Raw genomic sequence first — 24,795 nt, 5'->3', positions numbered from 1 at the left:
GAGATTTTTTGGGGAAAGTTACAAGAACGTGCAGATATATGGAACTGTGGAGTTTCAGGATCTGCACACCTGCAGAGGCCCAGGATGGCTGGCATGCTTGTGTCTATATGATAACTGCTGAAGTTCTGCAGGTGAGAGAGGCAGCTATGAATTCCTACATTGAACAGGAGACCTTCTCTCCAGGACTTAATTTTGCTCTGACATTCAACAGCAGGATGTGGCTTAAAGGGTCCATCTAATTAACATCGTTTCTATGAACTATTGTTTCAGAAATCATAATATGATTATGCTCCAATTTTAATTTGGGTGAGGGAGAGACGTAATCATATGGGCTTGATTATTTCATGCAGTAGTGTCTGGAATCTGAAGGTGATGAAGAACACTACATGGGTCTGCTTGCAAAAATGATCCTCGCCTTTTTTAGGTCTCGCCTACCAGACAGTGCAAGCTGTCTTTTGGCGAAAAGACCTATTTTCTGCTTACAGTGGGCTTAGAGCCTGGCCACTGCTTACTGTTGGTTGGTTTTATTGTTACTCTCATTTGCTTGCTTCATATTCGTTAGCTTATGTGAGCTTTCTCATTGTACTTTGTCTTCTTGTGTTTGTCCCTCTCCTGGAGTGTGGCCACATTACTTGTATCCTTGCACTGCTCACTTTTCAGGCTTTACTTCCCCTGTGTTGTGTTTTTTCGTGTCCTTGCAATTCTCCTCCCCAGCTCTATATTGGTCTCTTGTCCCTGTGTTTCTTTTCTCCCCATGCACTCTGTGTTGATATCTCTTGTCATTTCCCGCACCCACACCATCTGTATTGCTTCCATGCCACCACCAGCCCTTCGTGTTTCTTCCCTTATCCACACCATCCATGTTGCTTCTGCTCCCGCGGCCCTCTGTGTTGCTCCCTTCGCCCTCCATGTTGTCTCCTTATCCCCCTACCCACTTCCTTTCCCGCTATTATTTTCTTTTTATGTAACCTTCCAACTCGGATCAGTAAGTAGAAAGGAAAAAAGCCCGTGTCATTTTGTTGGCGAGTGCATGCGTGGTGTGTGCCTTCCGAATGACAGAGGCTTTTTTATTTTTTAACCATGCTTCATAGCATTTGGGATCTGGTACGACATTTCTAAAACCAGTGGCAAAGTGAATAAGTCCCACAGATGTGACCTAGTGGCTTTGCTAATGCTTGTTTAGTATACAAATCCCACATTGCTTTATTTGGCCGACAATATGCAGCAATAGGAAGGAAGTAATTCCATTACTAAAAAGTAAAAATGTGCACGTTTTGAGCAGGTCGAATTTGTTCAAGTGCAAATTCCTATTGATGGTTTGTGGATAGGGTTAAAGATAGGGACTGGGAGCACATAGGCTCTTGCACAAGTTATAAAACTCTACCTGTAGACTTTCAGCTTTAACATGGGACAACCCAGACTGCATGCTATCAACCCTTCTGGTTACCTGAGGTCCTATGTTGCAGGTATCAAATCTGGAGTAAATTTTATAGTTGGATCCAGCCACTTGTGCAATGCAGCCGGGGTTTCCCAAGTAGATGTTGTTCCGTTCAAGGTGTGGAAGAGATTGCCTGGGGAGCTGGATCTGGAAGTCTGTGCGAGTGCAGCTTACGTTCATGGGAGTCACTGTGGGAAAAGAAGAGTGCATCATTCAGGGGCTGCTGCCTTGACCTTTAGATCTGGCTTGACAGTGCAGAAATTTGCAAGATGCATTTTTACAAATTTTGAAAAATACACATAGAATAGGCTTTTTGCTCGACCCAGAGAAACATTATTCTCTCACCTCGTGCTATTGGCTATTGGGTGTGTCATCGCAGTTTCCAGCGGAATGCACTAGGGACTAATTTACATGCAAAAAGTTCACTCTGTCATCACATCAAATTGTTACGTTCATCTCTTTATCTCTGTGCATTATATACATAAAGCAATCATTGCAAAGCCACTAGAGCTTACCTTAGTGTGTTAAAACGCTTTGTGAATGTATTGCTTGTGAAAGGCATTCGTCAATGCATATGTGTATATGTGATGGTTCAATAATACTAAACATATTGGCTTTACCAATGCTTGTTCTTTATTGTTAGCAAATATCGACCTTTTCTTTTTAGCTCCTGGCTTTTAAATCATGTTGGCCTTGCACTCTCCAGCAACCTACAACTCAACTCACTCAAAAACCTCACCTGCCATTTTCCCTTTCACCCTCCCAATAATCCACCCTATTTCCTGATAGACAGATCACCTAGACCCAATAAAATGCACATCTTTGAAGTCACTGACCACATCATAACCACGTCATGTAACAAGCACCAATTTTTCTCTGAGACTTTAACCTCCAAAGATACGTCTCTGCAACGAAACCAAAAGAAGTACTCCTCAACCTTCTCGAAACTCTAAATCTCTGAACCTCAAGCAACACAATACTGAAGCAGCCCACTCCAAAGGAATTACCCAGGGCTGCCTCTAGATATTTTGGCACAACAGGTGAGGTAGATTCTTCGCATCCAGTCTATGGGAGGGAGGAAGTAAAGAAGGGAGGAAAAAGGAAGGCGGGGAACAAACAAGAATTGAGAGAAAGGAAGCAAAGAAGGAGTGAAAAAAGAAATGGCGGTATGAAAGAAAGGAAAGAAGGAACATAGGAAGCAAGGAGAGAAGGAACAGAGAGAAGACAGAAGAGAAAGAAAGAAGGGATGAAGGAGAAGGAGAGATTGTACGAAGGAGAGAAAAAAGGAAGGTAGAAGATAATAAAAAGAAGGAACAAAGGAAAGTAACATAAGATAAGGAAAGGACAGAAGGAAGAAATGAGAGAAGATACATAAAGTAAGAAAATGAAAAGGAGAATGAGAGAAGAAAATGAAAGAAGCACCAAAGATGAGAAGGGAAGACGAAAATGAAAGAAGGTGAAACAAAGATAAGGGAAGAAAATAAGGGGAGAATGAAAGAAGGAGGGGACGAGAAGGAGACAGGGACAGAAAAGAAGAATTAAAGGGAAGAAGAAATGAAGAAGAGAAAGAAAAGCAAAAAAGAAGTGGAGAAAGAGAGAAAGGAACAAAGGAGAGAGAAAAGAAAGAAAGAAGTGGAGAGGAAATAAATAAAAAAAATGAAAGAAAGAGAAGCAAAAAGAAAGGGAAACCTTGCTGCTGAGCTGAGTTTGGTGCTGGTCGCAGGCTTTGGGGCTCGGCAGACGGACTTGTGGACCCCAGCCACCTTTGTACAGAGGAAAAGAGCTGGCAACTCGGAAGTGCCATCCGGGAAATCAAAAGTCAGGGCAAGGGCTAAGGGATTGGCCCACGATATTAAGGTTCTTAAGGAAGGACTGATTGTGCGCTGCTAAAGTTTGAACCTTTCCGATGATTCGTTCAACTGTTCCCCTGCGACACAACCTGGCTAAGTCACTGGCTTCATCGATAAATCACTTTGTCAGGAAATATTTTAAGAACTCAATGCTACTTTACTCATCGACCCAGTTGATGACACACTCAGTGGTAGAGTCTTCACCCTCGTTAATATCCATACATGGAAAGGAGTTTTAGGGCAAGAAGTGGAAAGTCCAGTTCTACGGGACAATACTGTACTTATGGAGCCTCGCCTCTCTTCTTCGCCATGTTTTTCCCAATCACCCCTTTTAAGTTTACCTCACCCCAAGGTAGAGCTTAGCCCCGATAGAGTGAGTACTGAGGGAGGTGATGGTAGTCAGGTTTCGTCCATTAATTCGTTCTCCAATAATTTAGATCCCGCTAGCAGAGTGGGGGCGAAGGATGTTTCCTTGAGTGAAGAGATCCACCCACAAAGATCCATTATGATCAAAACCTTCTGCTTCTAATTTGGATTTTTTTTGTGACAGGCTCTCTCCTAGGTTGGATGTATACTGCTCCTGATGCAAAAAACATTATATGACATCCTGGAATCTAATGATACATTGAAATCTCAAGGAGATCTCCTGAAGGAGATTGCATTGGAAGTAAAATCAATTATTTCCTGCATGCTATTTTTAAGAAGACTTGTAACTTTGTCAGAGGGGGGCAGTAGTAGTACGGGAGAGGGTTATTTAAAAAAAGGGGAAGTGTTGGAGTGGCCTCTAAGATCTCTAAAGCGCGGGGGCAGAAAATTGCGTGTTTGTATTTCAATGTAATTAGGGTAGGGAAGAAAATGAATATATGCATACCTTTGAACAGATCAAATTTGTTGAGGGCGTTTGGGAACTGTACTACCTTAGTGGATATAAAGTCTAGAGACATTGACCAAGTGGCATTTCTGAAAAATAGGAAAGGGTGGGAAGCAACTAAAACTGGCTTATATTCTCGTCTGATTGTAAATTTTATTCTGAATGCTGAGCCTGATCTTAATAGAATTGGCTTACTTTTTATGCCAGAAGAGGAGATTGAGAAACCACTGACAGTCAACTCTTTTCTAATTAATCATGACGGGCTGAATCCTCAACAAATAAGCTCGGTTTTTATTGAAGACAGTTCAAGGTCCCTAAGACAGTTAGTGGAGTTGAAGCACGAAAGTTTGGAGATTACAGTACCCAGTAATGCAAAAAGCAAGAGTGGAATGTTTATATTTATGCGTAATCGCAATGCATGTCTAAATTCTTCTCAGGGGGTTCATTCTTCTTGGGTTGGGGAAGTGGATGAGGTAGTGAGTTCACCAGGCAAACCCTATGTATTCTCCTGGAATGTTTACGGAGTAGAACATTTGCAGAGGTCAGTAGATCTAAATACGATATTGGATAATAACCTTATCTGTTTCCAGGAGACCTGATTGACTGATTTGAACCTAAAGCAAAGTGAATTTATGCAATTGTCTAAAGATGCAGCCAGTGTAGGAGGAGGATGTCTAACTGGGAGCCTTTTGACTATGGTTTCCATGAAATGTATGAAAAGGGCCTGGGAGATACAGACCAACTTTGATTGGGTGTTGGCATGCTCCCTAAATTTATTTGAAGGTTCAATGCCTACTAATGCTTCAATCGTGGTGAATGTATATGCGAACCATGGGTCGCAGGCTAACTTTAACACTCATTAGGAGCAATTTCTAAAAGATTTGATTACTCTACGTGGCCTCTCCATATCTTCCCCCATAGTAATTGTGAGGGATTTTTTCTTCGGTTAGTTCCCTATTGGGTGGACAATATCGAAGGTGAAATGTTGGAAGCTAATAACATAGCTGAGGCAGTTTGTCCTCCTTGTACTCAAGCAAGTTGGGCTCTCCGGCTAACAACCAGAAGTGTCCAGTAGATTACTAAGTATTAAATCTGGCTTGCCTACTGACCCAGCCGCACCAAGCAGAATAAAGGAGGACATAGATCTTAAATTACCCTACGTGCAGAAACTAATGGACCTATCTTTTAAATGTGGGGAGGTCCCTAGGACATGGAAGCACGCAACTGTTCTACCTTTGAAGAAAAAGCCCTCTGCTGACCCCGAGTTGTTGGAAAATCTTTATCCCATCTATCTGCTCCCCTACATCTCTAAAATGACAGAGAAGGTGGTGAACAAATAATTAGTGGCTCATATCAATCATCACAATCTTCGCCACCCAACACAATCAGGGTTCAGAGCCTCATATTCAACTGAGTCAGCACTTTTTTTTGCTAGAGAGTCTCTATGGAGACGTGTGGACGCCGGTCAGACGGCTGCCCTGGTCCTGTTGGACCTAAGTGTAGCCTTCGACATGGTATCCCACAAACTTCTCCTACAACGTCTCTGGGTGTGCGGGTTGGATGGAGAAGCACTTAAGTGGATGCGGTCCTTTTTACAAGAACACAGTTTCCAGGTTGCACAGCACCCCCATCGATCAAAAACTCTGCCACTCCTACAAGGGGTTCCACATGGCTCTATTCTGAGCCCCACTCTTTTTTATCTTTATATCGGCCCTTTGGCAGATATTGTGGATAAACACAAAATCACCATGGTGTCGTATGCGGATGACACCCAACTTGTAGTGACCCTAGCACAGGACTCCAATGAGTCAGCTATGCAGTTCTCCTCCTGTCTTAATGATCTGGCCTCATGGATGTCGAATAACTGCCTAAAGCTGAATGGTAGTAAGACGGAGGTTATGATCAATGGGAAATCCCCCTCCATCTGCTACTCAGCCTGATGGCCCCAGAGGTTGGGGTCCGTCCCCACACCTAAAACAGAAGTACAAAATCTTGGAGTGTGGCTCGATCCAAAATTATCCTTCGAGTCCCACACCAGGAAAGTTGTAGGGAGATGCTTTGGCACCCTCAAAATGCTAAGGAAAACTTTGGACATCCTTCCTGCCTCGGCAAGAAATCTCTAGTCCACACTTGCAGCTGGACTTTGGAAGCATCAAAAGGAAGCCTGCAACGTCTGCCACGCATTCAGAATGCGGCGGCACGCCTAGTTCTCAATCTACCTAGGTGGGCTTCAGCGAGGAAAGCCCTTGACTCCCTTCACTGGCTGCCAGTTAGTAAAAGAATTCTCTTTAAAGCCTTATATTTCTGCCACCGGAGTCTACAGGGGAAAGGTCCCAGCTACTTGTATGATCTCCTAACCCCCTACAACCCTACTCGGCAGTTGAGATCGACAGGAGCTCATCTGCTTAAAGTACCGAAAATCAAGAGGGCGAGGATGGGTGCACGGTCATTTGGCTATCTTGCAGCCAAAAATTGGAACACTCTGCCACCTTTGCTGCACGCAGAAAAACCTGAGAACGTCTTTCGTAGAGGCCTAAAAACCTGGCTTTACCAGTTCTAAGCCTTGTCTCCCTGTTTGACTCTCGCATGTAACTGATTCAATAGTGCGGGGACACACCAGTTGGTGTAGCCAGGTGCTTTATAAATGACTTTATAATTATTATTATTACATATTTTTACAAGCGTGGAACTTTGAGCTGCGCCATTCCTTTTGTGTGGTTGAAATTTCAGGAAGTGATCACTGGGGCTTATAAGTGGTTTACCGGTCAGAACCCACTCCGAGGTAAACTGGGATCTCCCTGGAAACGTCTTAACCAAAAAGAATAACAACTTGTATCGATGATAGGTATATTGCACTTATGTGTGATTATCAAGCCTATAAAGTAATTCCACCAAAGGGGAAGAGGGAGTAGATTTAGTACAGTGGTATGATGAGATCATTAGGGAAGTCGTTAAATGTTTGACCCCAGAAATAGTAAATTGTAATATTATTGGTACAGGCTCAGTTTGATCCCTGGTGAGTAAACATCCCTGACATATCCAATTGATTTATGAATGTCTTTATGAATTATCAAAACTAAGCAGAATACATGCTCAAAAACCTCAGAATTAGTGGTCTCAGGTTTGTCGCGAATATTTAAAATAAACCTCCCTTGACACCTTTCTGTGATTTCAGTATGCTGATGGCCTCGCAGCTGTTGACCTAACACAGGTGGGGCTCCAAAGAAAGCTTGGGTTGTTCATTAAATATTGCATTTCCAATTATTTGACCATAAATATAGAGAAAACGAAAATTGTCAAATTTGGCAAGAAATCCAAACCTTACGGGTGGGTCCTGGAGAATAAGCCTGTAGGAGTAGCTACCTCATATAAGTACTTAGGGATGACATTTTCTGAGTAATTTAATTGGGTATTCTATTGTGAAATGGGGGTAACAAAGATTTATCTACGATTGGGGGCCTATCCAGATTTAAGAAACTCTAGATGGCCCCTCGCTCTCCCCAGTGTTTACCACCTATAGGACAATGCTGTACCCTGAGTGTTTGTATGGGGCTTAATTCTTATGCCTTACCTCTGCGTCGATGTGGGATAAGTGTGAAGGCAAATGTTTAAAGAAATAGCTTGGTCTACCCAGTGGAGTAATGAACCCTGCTGTAAGAATAGAATCTAATTTGCAATCCTGGAACCTCCTGGCATGGAAATCAACGTTACGTTTTTGGGGGAAATTTGGCAGTGCCGAAGAGCTAATGGTTTCAACCTTTTGTGCTATGGAAATTAGAAACAGTAAACTGCATTGGGCACAGAAGGTTAAAAGTAGACTGATGAAAATTGTGAGAAAGTTAAATATTAGGAATTATAATGCTGTTATTTTAACGATTTAAGTGTGTTATATGATCTTTATAGTTTATGTATTAAGTTATAATTTAGCTTGGAGTGTTAGTGGGTAGTAGGGGGTGAAGTTATTGAAATTATACTTTTTAATGAACATTTTAGTTGATTAAATAGTTAAATAATTATGTAAATTGCTAAATTGATTATTTCCTATGTAGATTAATTGTTGTATTTTTATTAATTGTTAATTTATGTATAAGTGGATTCATAATTAAATATGTATTTATTATTAGTTTTATTTGTATTTGTTTGTTTATTTTTTTGGTTAATATTATTATTGTTTTATTAAATCTCCTTAAATCTTTTAGTCACACTTGGCAGACAGCTAGCTCTTGGTCCAGGAAGTGTGCTTTTGTGATTTTCAGTAGTGTTGGAGATATTAAATGAAAAACACATTTGTTTATCTAGAGACAAAGACACACCGCGAATCCTCCCTATCTCTAGCAGAGATCTGATTTACTGCCAACATTTAAACCAGGAAGGGCCTGATTCACAAAAGTAATCTGAGACAAAATCCTAACTTTACGACTTTCGGTATTCAAAAAATGCATTTAGGAGTACTAAAGTTAGGATTTCGTCTCAGTTAAACCTAAGTTTGTATTAAGCTTAACTTAATACCAAAACTTAAGATTAACTGAGACAAAATCCTAACTTTAGTACTCCGAAATGCCTTCTGTGAATAACGAAAGTCGTAAAGTTAGGATTTTGTCTCAGATTACTTTGGTGAATCGGGCCCGAAGTGTTGGCAGCCATTTTGGAACTCGGACTCAGCCGAATCCCAAAATAAATGTTAAAAATAAAGAAAAGGGGACAGGGTAGGAATACCCTGGCCCCCTATGCCTGGTGGTGGTGTCCCATGGGGACCGCGCCTCAGGTTAAAATAATTTTTTCCCAATTTTGCCATGAAATTGCAGATGGATCCATGAATTTGCGGCAAAATTGGGAAAAAAAAGCGATGTATCCTGTGCTTGTTGTCTATATACCACCCTGCTGGGCCAGATGATGCGTGGTTATCAATTATTTGTAGAGGTTAAGTCATAGCTTTACTATCATTGGTACTCACTCGCATCTCGAGAACAGCAGCTGACTCTGAGCCCAGTGATGAATCAAGGCAGTCACCTCTCGAGAGTTCCAGGCTTTGCAGCACTCACTACTCTTTTGACTGCTTTAGCTGCCTTGTGTGTACGAGACAGAGGCCTGCTTGTGATGTGTTTGATAACGCAGCCCTGTACTCCCAGGAGCGAGGATCAGGCAGACAAGAGAGCACACAGACTGGAGTATAGCGTGTGGGCTGTAGGAGTGGTGCAGGCACCACAGACTGCCTAATAAGGAAGCATACCTGTGATGTAGTTGGTGCAGCACTGGAAGGTATGGCAAGCAACGCTGTGAGGTACAGAAAAAGCACCACACCATTCAGTAAGTGTCAGAGATGTTATGTTATGTTAATTTTAATTTCTAAGGCGCAACAGCTACCCAAAAAGGGTTTCCTGGCCCAAGAGGTATACACCAAGAAAGCAACTAGAGGATAGCATTGAGAGGCACAGCAGTGGCACAGTGTAAGGTACAGCAGGAACACAAGTCTCTGGTACAGGCTATAGACGTGTGAGATGCGTACAAGGAGATTGTGACATACATGGTCAGCACTGAGAGGTACAGTGGCCTCCAATGAGGCTTAGGATTGAGGTAGAGTTGCACATGGGTGAAGTACTCAGAGGATAGTGCTGAGATGCGCAACAGCAGCACACTGTGAGGTACAGCAGGAGCGGCAGTGTCAGGTCCAGGCGGTTGTCTCTGAGATACGTAAAGGGAGCAACTTGTGGCGTACACGGAGCAGATACAACAAGTACCACCATGAGGTAGAGTGGGTAACAAGGCAACCTCCAGTGAGGTGTATGATAAAGGCAGAATTGTGTATGGATGCATTACTCGGAAGATAGTGCTCAGAGGCGCAGCAGTAGCACAGTGTGAGGTACAATGAGAACACGGATGTGAGGTACATGCAAAAGACCTGTGGGTGCATACAGAAAGCATGTGACATACATGGTGCAGCACTGAGAGGTACTGTGGGTAACACTCAAAGGATATCGCTGAGAGGCGCAGCAGGGGCAGTGCTGTGAGAACTGATTTCAGAACACCTGTCAATGTCTCTGTCAGTCTATCTCTCGCGTTATCTCTCTTCCAGTCATCTCTTTCTCTTTAGCTCCTCTCTCTCGAACACTGTGCTGTGGGCCTCATTATGTTTCTATTGAACACTCTCTCTGCCCTTCCAAGTCCATGTCATGAATTACTCTGTATGCCTTACTACCTCGTTCCCTTCTTATCTCTCGCCCATGTTTAATATCTGTACCTCGAGCAAAAGCACCCGGTAATCTGTTCAGTTATTTATGTCAGTCAGTGTCTGACTGTGCTGTGGCTCTCTGAGTGTCGGACCGCATTATTTTGTCTCTATTTGTCAGATAGTGTCAGTTGGTCTCTGAGGATCTGTAAACTGTTTAGTTACTGTAGTATCCGGCTGGATACAGTCTAGCGTTCCTGACGCTTGTAAACCCACACTAAACACCCACCCACCACAGGCGTCACCGGTCAGGTGATCCTGATAATAAAAGGGGCCGAGCGCTCGTGCTCGCGGCCAGTTAACCACCATCAATCCAGTGTCTGTGTGGTCCTTCACTAAGTATGCGGGCCTAGCACCCCCACCACTTTACAATGGCGACGAGTGGGTCTTATCCCACGTGTGCAGAGGCTTCGCTTCCCCGGTTCCTGGTGGGGGAAGTGTGAGCCGATTAAGACGGTGACCGGGGGCCCACCCCGCACCGCCGCGAAGACCTGCGGGCGTGCAACGTGCCCCAGGGTGAAGGCAAGGAAGTCGGGTGCCCACCCCGACCCCGTCGAGCCTGCTGCTGTGACCGCAGTGGGGAAGTGCCCCAGAATAGTGCAAGCCGAGCGGAGCTCACCCGCATCGTCCGCTACGAGCCCGGTGAGTGAGGAAGGAGCGGTGGGGTTAAAGAAGACACCCCAAGTGCAAGAAGGCCAGCGGGAGCCCACCCCGCGCCTAGCATGCCCACACCCCTAGATGCACGACGTGCTCGATAACCCACGGGGTGGGAGAAAGCCCCGGGCGGGAGAATAGCCGAGCGGGAGCCCACCCCGCGTTGGTAGAGCTGCGGACCGCCGTGGCAAGCAATAAGTGACCCCAAACGTGAGAAGCGGAGCGGGTGCCCACCACGCATCAGCGGAGCCCACCCGCGCTGAGGAGGTGACCCGCCGGCCGAGGTGAGGCCGTAAATAGGGGAGCCGACGCGGGTTGTGCAAACACAAAATAAGCAAACGGCCCGAGGCCGAGGAGAGCAGCACCCGCACCCCCACGCGACCCGTGAAGAGAGAAGGCCTGCTGCGGGGGCGGGACAGACAGAAAAGCAAAAAGTGGCTCACCGTTGTAGAGCGGAGCCCACCCGCAGCATCGAACAGCGACCCCGGTCTCCTCCGCTCGCTGCCCGCGCGGGTGGCTGGCGGCGCAACTGAGGCGCATTGAAGCGCTAATTAATAAAATAAGCGCGAAGAGCATGAGGTGCCCCCAGGCGGACAGGAAGAGGAGAGTGCACGCAGGCGGCCGAAGTGAGCAGTAACAGCCCCCCCCATGTGAGCCTCCGGCTGGAGGTGAACTGAAAGGCAGCCGGCGTTGTCTGAGCCTGAGGGGAAATGAGCCCACGGCCGACGGAGCAGAATATAACCAAAGGAAACACCTACCGTGGTCCGTGTGCCTGGCAGCAGGAGAGCGTCAGCAGCAGAGGAGCACAGTGTGGGACACCAAGGAAGAGGAAGCAAGGTAGCCCGGGAGAGCCCCTGCACAAGCACTGTCCCCCAAGCACGAGGCCACGCTGCATGAGAGTGCAGCAGAGACTGAAAGGCACAGTTCAAGTAACACTGCCACCTAGTGGCAAACTTGTGGAACTGCACCAGCTGATCGTGGGAAGTGCATCTGAACAAGGACAGTGACGGGAGAGCACTGAGAGTGCTCAGAGGCAGTTCTAGGCTGCGACAACTCTCGGGTAAATGTCAGAGCATGGAAGGCTGACATGAGGGACAGGAGGTGCATTGGAAGAAAGTACACAAGTGCCTGAGGAGAGACACAAGCGGCGACAGAGAAGAACGCACCAAAGGCACGAGGTGAAGACAGTGCAAAAGATGTCGAAGGACAGGTAGCCCCACAACGCGACTGGGGTATCGCAAGAGTTGCAGCAAGCAAGTGCCCCGCAGTTAACGGGATACAGCGACGGGAGCCCCAGGAAGAGAAGAAGAGCGCAGCCACTAGTGCGCAAAAGGGAGTACCCAGGAGCAGGTCGACGGAGTGGTGGCGCAGACCACCAGAAGCACTGAACTGAGCTGAGGCCGAGAGTGCAGCGGTACCTGGTGGCCACAGGTTGTCGCTGCAGCAGTAAGGAAGAGACTGAAGCACCACCACACAAACAAACGGTGATTCAAGAACTCAGCACCAGGCAAGTGCGAAGATGCGAAAGAACAGCAGACACTGCTCCAGGAACCAAGGAGGTAGAGGAACGCACAGCGAGTGCACCCAGTGAGGTAACGGAAGAGCGCCATCAGAAGCGCGCCACAGCAACGTGATTGCGGAGAAGAAGAGGTGGTTGCGCGAACCACCAGAAGCACGAAGACCCGGGAAAGGGTGAAGAAGCCGACCAGACAGATGGTCGCCAGAGAAGAGAAGAAGCCGACTAGCCAGATGGTCGCCAGTGGAAAGAAGAAGCCGACCAGCCAGATGGTCGCCACCGAGAAGAAGAAGCCGACCAGCCAGATGGTCGCCGAAGAGAAGAAGCCGACCAGCCAGATGGTCGCCAGTGAGAAGAAGAACCCGACCAGCCAGATGGTCGTCAAAGAAAAGAAGTGGACCAGCCACATGGTCGTCAGAAAGGAGAGGCCTGACAAGAGGTCTGATCAGAAGAATGGAGAAGAAGTCCGTGAGGTGAATGACGACGAGGATGTCCGCGAACAGGACCCCAGGAAAGGTCCGCGAAGAGGACTAGAAAGACACGGACGAGAAGTTCAACATTAGTGACTAGAATGTAGAAGGAATCAAAGGAAGAAGGTTGCGACAACCGGTTCAGTCATGGAGCGAAAAGAAGACAGTGTCCTATTGCTGGGACAAGACCAGAGGGAAACGTGTAGAGTGCACGCTACACAGAGAAGCCTGGTTAGGATGAGAAAGAATGGGAGGACCAGACCGCGTCGCAAGGAAGGAAAGAAAAGAAGGAGAGTGAGTGGCAAGACACCATGAAGAAAGAAGAGGATGACAGGATGTCACCCTACAGAGGAGGAAGGTACAGTGGCACCGCGCCACGGGCAGACAACTAACACAGGCGTGCGAGGGACAATGAGGCGAAGTGACCGAGCAGAGTACTCGCATCATCACAGAAGAGAACACCCCGATATATATCGGACCGCCGCCCTACTGCCCCATCAAAGAATAATGGTGAAGTCATCAACACCACCAAGGAGCAGCACAACATCTAAGGGAATCCACACACTCCAGGCAAGCAGAGTCCAAGAAGGCAGGCCGCCCAGAAACCGTCTGTGCACCTCTGTCAGCCTGCAGCATACAGAAGTAGAGCACAACCGGACATTAGAAGACCCACCCCTTGGGATAAAGCAAGACTAGGCCGAGCAAGAAGAGGTGGCAAGTGGGGTCCCCCTGGGCCCGCTGGATGAGTTGGGGTGGTGAGGTGCAGGAAGAGGCCAACACTGACTCAAGGTAGACCACGGTCCTATGCGAAAAATCCCTATTTCGCTACGTGCAGCAAAAGCTTTGCATAGTCAGGGAAGTGAATGGCACGACTGGTCTGGGAGGGAGTCTGTGGTTACTGCCAGCACCCCCTAATAGACCAGTGCCCACAGAAGTCGTTTTACACCCCTTTGGTACTGCACAAACCATGCATGCAGGCTGAAATTGTTCCCCTGGGGGTGGGAGGAAGATAGCGAAGGAGGCAGGCGCACAACGTTTATAGGAAAAGCCACCTATAGCTGTGATTCGCCTGCATCCGTGCCCTGGGACCTATTGGCCGCATGCCCACGGCTCAGCAACTAGCAGTGGGTCGACTACAATCCAATACTCCACAGGCGGCGCCCTGCTCGGAGCCAGACAGACCACCTTCGACGCAAGCGGTTTAGAGCGCTGAACCCCTGCACCTCATGATAGCCGTAAAAATAGACACAGTGCGGCATGCAGTGAAAAAGCTTGGTACAACACTTGCTCAAACCCGCACTTTGTTGGAAGCCAAAATTGACAAGGTTGCCACAGACTTCACTTTGCTACATGCAGGTCACCGCAAGCTGGTAGACAATGTTTAAATCAACGAGGCCGCGCTCACGGAACTATGACCAGTTGCTAACACAAACAAACTAGACAGCCTCCTAGATAGAGTACACGTTTTGGAGGAAAGATTAGAAGGCGCTGAAGGCCGGTCAAGACGCAACAATATACGTGTGGTGGGTCTGCCAGAGGATGCAGAAGGCCGAGATTGAGTATCATATGCAGAAAACTGGTTAAAAGATCTGCTGCCAGAAAATACTCTGTCCTCTCAATTAGTAGTGGAACAGGCACACAGAGTGCCAACCCCCAAACCACCTCCCGGTGCAGGTACAGGCCATTCCTGATTCGACTACTGAATACCTTTGTGGAATCGCTACTGTAGCTGCAGCTCTGTGTTTGTTTATATGATTGCTTATGATTGTATATTTGCACTGACCTTGCTCGTATTTTAAAATTGATTACCTGCACCGATTCTGGTCGCTTTTAAAATTGTTTATTGCACTGCCCGCATTTCGAACCTGCCCGCATTTTAAATTGTGATTTGCACGAATACTGTGAGGACGACAGCGATTTTCATTTTCATTTAGATACCCGAGTGCCCACCCACAAGCCACGTTATTTTTTAACGTTACTATCGTCAGGCGCGTCACGTCTAACATTGTTTAGGGCTTCTCTACGTAGACCCTTGTTGCCATGACAACGAGTATCGCGCACTGCCCCTCACTTCCGGACAGTTAGCGTTCTAGCGCTCCCCATGTTAGCACGTCCATCACGTCAGGCTGTACCCGCCCCTTGCGCCAGCGCGCCGTTGTGTGGCTACATACAGGATTGGCCCGGACACACACACCAGACTACAGCGGCTGGTGAGATATTAGGCGGACGGTGCTCCCGTAACTACGGAACCGTAAGTAGAGAGACTGTATGTGGTTAGTGGTTCACACACCTGCCAGCACGCCAGCATCGCCTGACTACGTACGTTGTATCTTTGCCCTACAGATCTTTCTCCAATCACGCGGTTATTTGTAATAGTGCACTGCTTCATTCCGACTTCACCTTTCAACCTCGCGGTCTGCCTCCGTTCCATTGCATTTCTCTGCACATTGCCATCTAGCGAATGGGAGGATGGTCGTGGTGCGTAGGACGCGTGTTGGCATTAACAAGTGGTTTCAATACATCGTGATTGCTTTATGCCCCCCCCTGAGCGCAGTGTCATTAGTCACATATGCACAGTACTTGGGCTTTTTAGGCTTAGATGTGTGCCGCTTCCCTTGGTACTTGCGAACCAGCAGTAGCTCTATAAATCCGTCTTCCTGACCGCATTCAACTTTTGTGGGTGCAATCGTTAACATATTGTTACTGTCCTGTATCCCCTTTGTTTCCTTTACTGCAGGACACTAAATTTTAGTGTTTACTCACCCCGGCTTTGAATTCAGCACAGCCCAGGAGGGTGAGTTTGTTAATTGACTTGTTTCCTTCTACCTAATTTGCCTGGTATTAGTAACAGGATGTTTTTGTTTCCTTATTTGCATTGCCTTGAGTCCGTAACATGTCCTCCATACATTGCTCAATATCCATGCATGTCACGGTTGTCTTGACACTACCTACTGTCTTGAATTCAACTGATATTTCAATCAAGTTGTTGTTTTTTATGCTTTTACTTGTTGTTATCTTCCTTTTCTGCAGGTGTGCTCTTTTATCTACGGTACCACACTTTTTTAGGGTGCTGTATGCGTGTCCACAATTTAATCTCTTAGAGACGTTGGGCACCACCAAAGAGGTGTAGGTAGCCGCAATATTTTCCCCGGTCCTGATGAATTGCCATTTATTATATTTCAAGGCAAGAAACATGTTGACCTATTGATCACCCCAGCACATACACTCACATAACTAACGGTGATAAATGTGCGGATTATAATTTTTGTTTTAACCAGGATGGTGACCATGCTTTATTAAAATTATTTAGTGGATCACCTACCCCTGTTTTAATATAATCACTTTCACCTCATTTGCACCTACACTCACTTATGTAATCATCTCTCCCCCCCACACACACCTCACTCATCGGCGTTGGAATAAAGATCTCCGCTAGGAAGGCCCTATTAGGTGCCTGATCGGGCATTGCACCTGCCGGCCCGATAAGGAGCAAAGAGCCGGTGATGAAGCAAGACACCCGCTTGTTGAGTGTGTGAGGGTCTTCTTTTCCAAATAAGGAGTTATCTTAACTCCTGTTTTTCACTCCAGTCCCCTTATACCACCAGGTACCCTCTAGTTAATCTTCCACACCTTGCATTCACTTTAGGAACTGCATACTTTTTGTTTTCACTCATTCATGGGCATGTATGCTGGACCTGTGATAATAATAAGACCGTTTGTTATTATTTAAAAGCCCTCCTTTCCCTTCATTTGTTTGATATTGATTGTACGGGCGACCCCCGCGGGAATCTCAGGATACCAAGCAGTTAGACAATGTCTCCTTGGACCATGAACCATTAGAATTTGTCCATTTCTGACTTATTCTATTCTGTATAAACCTTCAATCCGTTGTGGATCCCCACTTCACCCTCTCATGGAGGACTTCCAAGGACTAAGCTTTGATGATGAAGCTGCAGCAGCAATACTCAGAACACCATCACTGCTGGCCGCCGACGGCACTTCGGCCTTTGGGAGCCATGCAGAAGATTGGACGTCTTTATCTAATCTGAAACATGAGTGGCTTGAAGTGACACTCCATGGGGCCATGATGACCGAATATTTAAGAGCGAATATAGCACCTAATGGGCTGATCGTGAACAACTTTCCTCGCCTATTTTTAGAGGATGCCCTATTCAAAAAAGAGTGGTCCCTGGTAGCATGGAAATGCACCAGGGACTGGCTCATCCTAATCATTAACACCGCCAAAAGAATAGCGGATGCCTTGTTAATCAGTATCCAGACAGCGGAGGGTGCTATCAAGGTCATCATTCAAACTACTGCATACAAAACCAAATTAGCAGAAATCAATGCTGAACTTGCCGAGAATAGGGAGTACCTGATGAAGCAAAAGATCTCTAAGCTTCAGAAAGATATTAAGAAGTTTTCTACAGAAAATGTATATCCCTATCTAAAAGCAGACTACACTTCCACAGTTACTGGGTATTCGTCAGATGAAGATTCAGGACCCTCTAGACGGAATTCCTCAACAAACAGCGATTCTAGCACAGGGAGTTGGAACGGCAACAACAGGAAAGCAAGACCTTTCCAGACACCAGGTTTTCCGGCATTTAACATTCCCCCATACCAGGGACCACCCTTGTGGCAATATCCTATGTACTACCAAGGCCCTCCGCCACCCTTTTTTCCACCTGGCATGCAACAACCTTTTTTAGACAGAGGCTGGGGCAGAGGAAGAGGGCGCAGAAGAGGGCGTCAACAAAAAAGAGTACAATGGCAGGAACAACCCCCCAGGATAGTGGAAACCAGGAGCCAAACCAGGGACAAGAGAGATTGATTGTCAATCTTTCCCCTCGAGTTCTCACCCCGGTGGAAGAAGTAGTACTCCAAAAAGGGCTGGGCTATGTTCCAACACCCAAAATTGACAGATTTCGTGATACATGTGAGGTCCAGGCTCTATTTCGCAAAATTAGGCTTCAGGCATTCTTTCAGGATCGCCCCCCGCCCACCGATGATGATTCAGGGCTACATAGACCATCAACCTTCACACCCACTAGAAGCGTGGTCCCTCCAGAAGTACTAACTTTTGAACAAGCAGTCCTGAAGGACCTTAACATGGATACCAACCGCATTCCCTTCAATAATCTGTCCAACAACGAGTCATTGGCCATAAAAACTCTGGCTAACGACAAATCTATCGTAATAAAACAAGCAGACAAAGGTGGTGCCACTGACATCTTGTCCGCGGTTGAATACGATACTGAATGCCGGAGACAACTTAACAATACAAGATACTACGTTCCTCTTAAGGAAGATCCTACCCCGCAGTTGACTAGAACCATTTGTTCCATGGTCTCGACTGCAGAGCTAGAAGGCTGGATCTCGAAGAAAGAGGCCATCTTCCTGACAGCGAAAGAACCGGTGATCCCCTTTTTTTACTGTCGCCCTAAAATACACAAAGGGATCACACCGGTACCTGGTCGACCTATCGTGTCGGAGATAGGGTCCATTTTGGAACCATTGTCACAGTTTGTTTACCATTTCATCCAACCCCTAGTGACAACTACTCCCTCATACATCCGCGACACGACTGATGTTTTGCGCCTCCTTGAGGGGTTTCAGAACCCACAGGAAATAGACCTACTGTTGACCCTTGATGTTGAGTCGTTGTACACCAACATACCCCAACAAGTGACTCTCGAGGTCATTGAGGCCGCTCTAATGAACAGCGAACATTCTTCCAACACTTCTGTACCATTCATAATGGAATGTGCTAGTCTTGCCCTTACTCAGAATTTCTTTGAGTACAATACCCAGTTATACCACCAAATCCAGGGGACTTCCATGGGCAGTACATTCGCGCCGAGTCTAGCCTGTTTATACATGTCGGCCTTCGAAGCAAGGGACATCCACCACCCCTCTAACCCTTACTCCGCGAATGTACTGCTCTGGAAAAGGTTCATTGATGATATCCTTATCCTTTGGAAAGGAGATTATACCAAATGCACAGAATTTTGCACTTGGATAAATACATTGAATCCATACTTGAGATTCACCCACACAATCTCCGACACAGAAGTTCCCTTTTTGGATCTCTGTGTCCGTCTCTCTGACAATAAGATCATCACGAGTTTTTACCGCAAACCAACTGACAGGAATAGCCTGCTCCTATTCAGCAGCTTTCATCCTAAGTCACTGAGGGAAAACTTGCCGTTCGGGCAATTCTTGCGCATCAGGAGGAACTGCAGTTCTGTCACAGACTATCAGAAAGAATCAGGCACCCTCATGAATGATCTTATCAAACGAGACTATCCTCGACATGTGGTAGCGAAGGCTCGTAACGAGCAAGGAACAACAACAGGGAGAGTTTGTTGGACATCAACATTAAGGAACCTGACAAATCTATAACATGTGTCACCACCTTCACTCCTGATTCCAACAGGATTAAATCCATTATAAAAAAACATTGGGGGATTCTCAACACTGGTCATTTGGAGTTGACGGCCCCCAGATTCGCATTCAAACGCACCAGCAACCTTAAGGATCTACTGATCCATACCAGACCAAAGAAACCCACCACAAGTTCACAAAGAATGTTGTGGGATCTACCTCCAGTAAAGGGTCATTATCCCTGTGGGTCTTCCTCCATGTGTCCCTAGACACGCACTAGTAAAGAACTGACATTCCCCAATGGTTTGACGTGGAATATTTCCAAACACACCAACTGTAACTCATCTAACTGCGTCTATATGATGACATGTCCCTGTGGTCTACCTTATATAGGTATGACGACCCGTACAGTCAAGACACGCATGTTAGAATATAAGAGTAGCTTTAGATGCGCAAAAACCAATACTAAAATGACTACTCACTATCAGCTCGAACACCACGCCCCTAATTCCTTCCAATGGATTGTCCTTGAAGCACATCCACAAATGTCAAAAAGAACCCTCTTTAGACTGGAACAACGGTGGGTCCTAAGACTGGCTGCGGACACCACTGGCCTCAACGAGGAAATTCCTTGGAGTATGCTGACTTGACTTCATTATGACTGAATTCTACATACTTCAGCAATCCTTCAGTTGTTATACTTCTTTTGATTAACTGTGAATTATTTCCGTGCCTGCAACCATCCATGAGTGCCAATTGGTTGTGACTTCCATTGTGAACTCCCCACTTTCTTTGTGGCATTTCAGCTAATTGGTAATGAGCTGCTACCTCGACACCGAGGATTTTCATTTTCATTTCGATACCCGAGTGCCCACCCACAAGCCACGTTATTTTTTAACGTTATTATCGTCAGGCGCGTCGCGTCTAACATTGTTTAGGGCTTCTCTACGTAGAACCTTGTTGCCATGACAACGTGTATCGCGCACTGCCCCTCACTTCCGGACAGTTAGCGTTCTAGCGCTCCCCATGTTAGCACGTCCATCACGTCAGGCTGTACCCGCCCCTTGCGCCAGCGCGCCGTTGTGTGTCTACATACAGGATTGGCCCGGACACACACACACCAGACTACAGCGGCTGGTGAGATATTAGGCGGACGGTGCTCCCGTAACTACGGAACCGTAAGTAGAGAGACTGTATGTGGTTAGTGGTTCACACACCTGCCAGCACGCCAGCATCGCCTGACTACGTACGTTGTATCTATGCCCTACAGATCTTTCTCCAATCACGCGGTTATTTGTAATAGTGCACTGCTTCATTCCGACTTCACCTTTCAACCTCACGGTCTGCCTCCGTTCCATTGCATTTCTCTGCACATTGCCATCTAGCGAATGGGAGGATGGTCGTGGTGCGTAGGACGCGTGTTGGCATTAACAAGTGGTTTCAATACATCGTGATTGCTTCATGCCCCCCCCTGAGCGCAGTGTCATTAGTCACATATGCACAGCACTTGGGCTTTTTAGGCTTAGATATGTGCCGCTTCCCTTGGTACTTGCGAACCAGCAGTAGCTCTATAAATCCTTCTTCCTGACCGCATTCAACTTTTGTGGGTGCAATCGTTAACATATTGTTACTGTCCTGTATCCCCTTTGTTTCCTTTACTGCAGGACACTAAATTTTAGTGTTTACTCACCCCGGCTTTGAATTCAGCACAGCCCAGGAGGGTGAGTTTGTTAATTGACTTTATTTCCTTATACCTAATTTGCCTGGTATTAGTAACAGGATGTTTTTGTTTCTTTATTTGCATTGCCTTGAGTCCGTAACATGTCCTCCATACATTGCTCAATATCCATGCATGTCACGGTTGTCTTGACACTACCTACTGTCTTGAATTCAACTGATATTTCAATCAAGTTGTTTTTTATGCTTTTACTTGTTGTTATCTTCCTTTTCTGCAGGTGTGCTCTTTTATCTACGGTACCACACTTTTTTAGGGTGCTGTATGCGTGTCCACAATTTAATCTCTTAGAGACGTTGAGCACCACCAAAGAGGTGTAGGTAGCCGCAATATTTTCCCCGGTCCTGATGAATTGCCATTTATTATATTTCAAGGCAAGAAACATGTTGGCCTATTGATCACCCCAGCACATGCACTCACATAACTAACGGTGATAAATGTGCGGATTATAATTTTTGTTTTAACCAGGATGGTGACCATGCTTTATTAAAATTATTTAGTGGATCACCTACCCCTGTTTTAATATAATCACTTTCACCTCATTTGCACCTACACTCACTTATGTAATCATCTCTCCCCCCCACACACACCTCACTCATCGGCGTTGGAATAAAGATCTCCGCTAGGAAGGCCCTATTAGGTGCCTGATCGGGCATTGCACCTGCCGGCCCGATAAGGAGCAAAGACCCGGTGATGAAGCAAGACACCCGCTTGTTGGGTGTGTGAGGGTCTTCTTTTCCAAATAAGGAGTTATCTTAACTCCTGTTTTTCACTCCAGTCCCCTTATACCACCCAGGTACCCTCTAGTTAATCTTCCACACCTTGCATTCACTTTAGGAACTGCATACTTTTTGTTTTCACTCATTGATGGGCATGTATGCTGGACCTGTGATAATAATAAGACCGTTTGTTATTATTTAAAAGCCCTCCTTTCCCTTCATTTGTTTGATATTGATTGTACGGGCGACCCCCGCGGGAATCTCAGGATACCAAGTAGTTAGACAATGTCTCCTTGGACCATGAACCATTAGAATTTGTCCATTTTGGACTTATTCGATTCTGTATAAACCTTCAATCCGTTGTGGATCCCCACTTCACCCTCTCATGGAGGACTTCCAAGGACTAAGCTTTGATGATGAAGCTGCAGCAGCAATACTCAGAACACCATCACTGCTGGCCGCCGACGGCACTTCGGCCTTTGGGAGCCATGCAGAAGATTGGATGTCTTTATCTAATCTGAAACATGAGTGGCTTAAAGTGACACTCCATGGGGCCATGATGACCGAATATTTAAGAGCGAATATAGCACCTAATGGGCTGATCGTGAACAACTTTCCTCGCCTATTTTTAGAGGATGCCCTATTCAAAAAAGAGTGGTCCCTGGTAGCATGGAAATGCACCAGGGACTGGCTCATCCTAATCATTAACACCGCCAAAAGAATAGCGGTTGCCTTGTTAATCAGGATCCAGACAGCGGAGGGTGCTATCAAGGTCATCATTCAAACTACTGCATACAAAACCAAATTAGCAGAAATCAATGCTGAACTTGCCGAGAATAGGGAGTAGCTGATGAAGCAAAAGATCTCTAAGCTTCAGAAAGATATTAAGAAGTTTTCTACAGAAAAGGTATATCCCTATGTAAAAGCAGACTACACTTCCACAGTTACTGGGTATTCGTCAGATGAAGATTCAGGACCCTCTAGACGGAATTCCTCAACAAACAGCGATTCTAGCACAGGGAGTTGGAACGGCAACAACAGGAAAGCAAGACCTTTCCAGACACCAGGTTTTCCGGCATTTAACATGCCCCCATACCAGGGACCACCCTTGTGGCAATATCCTATGGACCACCAAGGCCCTCCGCCACCCTTTTTTCCACCTGGCATGCAACAACCTTTTTTAGACAGAGGCTGGGGCAGAGGAAGAGGGCGCAGAAGAGGGCGTCAACAAAAAAGAGTACAATGGCAGGAACAACCCCCCAGGATAGTGGAAACCAGGAGCCAAACCAGGGACAAGAGAGATTGATTGTCAATCTTTCCCCTCGAGTTCTCACCCCGGTGGAAGAAGTAGTACTCCAAAAAGGGCTGGGCTATGTTCCAACACCCAAAATTGACAGATTTCGTGATACATGCGAGGTCCAGACTCTATTTCGCAAAATTAGGCTTCAGGCATTCTTTCAGGATCGCCCCCCGCCCACCGATGATGATTCAGGGCTACATAGACCATCAACCTTCACACCCACTAGAAGTATGGTCCCTCCAGAAGTACTAACTTTTGAACAAGCAGTCCTGAAGGACCTTAACATGGATACCAACCGCATTCCCTTCAATAATCTGTCCAATAACGAGTCATTGGCCATAAAAACTCTGGCTAACGAGAAATCTATCGTAATAAAACAAGCAGACAAAGGTGGTGCCACTGTCATCTTGTCCGCGGTTGAATACGATACTGAATGCCGGAGACAACTTAACAATACAAGATACTACGTTCCTCTTCAGGAAGACCCTACCCCGCAGTTGACTGGAACCATTTGTTCCATGGTCTCGACTGCAGAGCTAGAAGACTGGATCTCGAAGAAAGAGGCCATCTTCCTGACAGCGAAAGAACCGGTGATCCCCTTTTTTTACTGTCTCCCTAAAATACACAAAGGGATCACACCGGTACCTGGTCGACCTATCGTGTCGGGGATAGGGTCCATTTTGGAACCATTGTCACAGTTTGTTGACCATTTCATCCAACCCCTAGTGACAACTACTCCCTCATACATCCGCGACACGACTGATGTTTTGCGCCTCCTTGAGGGGTTTCAGAACCCACAGGAAATAGACCTACTGTTGACCCTTGATGTTGAGTCGTTGTACACCAACATACCCGAACAAGTGACTCTCGAGGTCATTGAGGCCGCTCTAATGAACAGCGAACATTCTTCCAACACTCCTGTACCATTCATAATGGAATGTGCTAGTCTTGCCCTTACTCAGAATTTCTTTGAGTACAATACCCAGTTATACCATCAAATCCAGGGGACTTCCATGGGCAGTACATTCGCGCCGAGTCTAGCCTGTTTATACATGTCGGCCTTCGAAGCAAGGGACATCCACCACCCCTCTAACCCTTACTCCGCGAATGTACTGCTCTGGAAAAGGTTCATTGATGATATCCTTATCCTTTGGAAAGGAGATTATACCAAATGCACAGAATTTTGCACTTGGATAAATACATTGAATCCATACTTGAGATTCACCCACACAATCTCCGACACAGAAGTTCCCTTTTTGGATCTCTGTGTCCGTCTCTCTGACAATAAGATCATCACGAGTTTATACCGCAAACCAACTGACAGGAATAGCCTGCTCCTATTCAGCAGCTTTCATCCTAAGTCACTGAGGGAAAACTTGCCGTTCGGGCAATTCTTGCGCATCAGGAGGAACTGCAGTTCTGTCACAGACTATCAGAAAGAATCAGGCACCCTCATGAATGATCTTATCAAACGAGACTATCCTCGACATGTGGTAGCGAAGGCTCGTAAACGAGCAAGGAACAACAACAGGGAGAGTTTGTTGGACATCAACATTAAGGAACCTGACAAATCTATTACATGTGTCACCACCTTCACTCCTGATTCCAACAGGATTAAATCCATTATAA

At 46.2% G+C, this 24,795-nt stretch overlaps 1 protein-coding gene across 1 annotated transcript in view; it reads right to left on the bottom strand.

The window, feature by feature from the left end:
* CDCP2 (CUB domain containing protein 2) overlaps positions 1–24,795 on the bottom strand; it is a 275,201-nt gene that overhangs the window by 21,585 nt on the left and 228,821 nt on the right. The window contains exon 5 of the mRNA XM_085600150.1: positions 1,448–1,626. Coding sequence (XP_085456276.1) covers positions 1,448–1,626 — 179 coding nt within the window. The remainder of the gene's footprint in view (positions 1–1,447; positions 1,627–24,795) is intronic.

The sequence above is a fragment of the Triturus cristatus genome, chromosome 4_2 (assembly GCF_964204655.1).
Source record: "Triturus cristatus chromosome 4_2, aTriCri1.1, whole genome shotgun sequence".
Lineage (NCBI taxonomy): Eukaryota > Metazoa > Chordata > Amphibia > Caudata > Salamandridae > Triturus > Triturus cristatus.
Note: the sequence above shows the minus strand (reverse complement) of the source record. Positions and strands in the feature narration are given on the sequence as shown.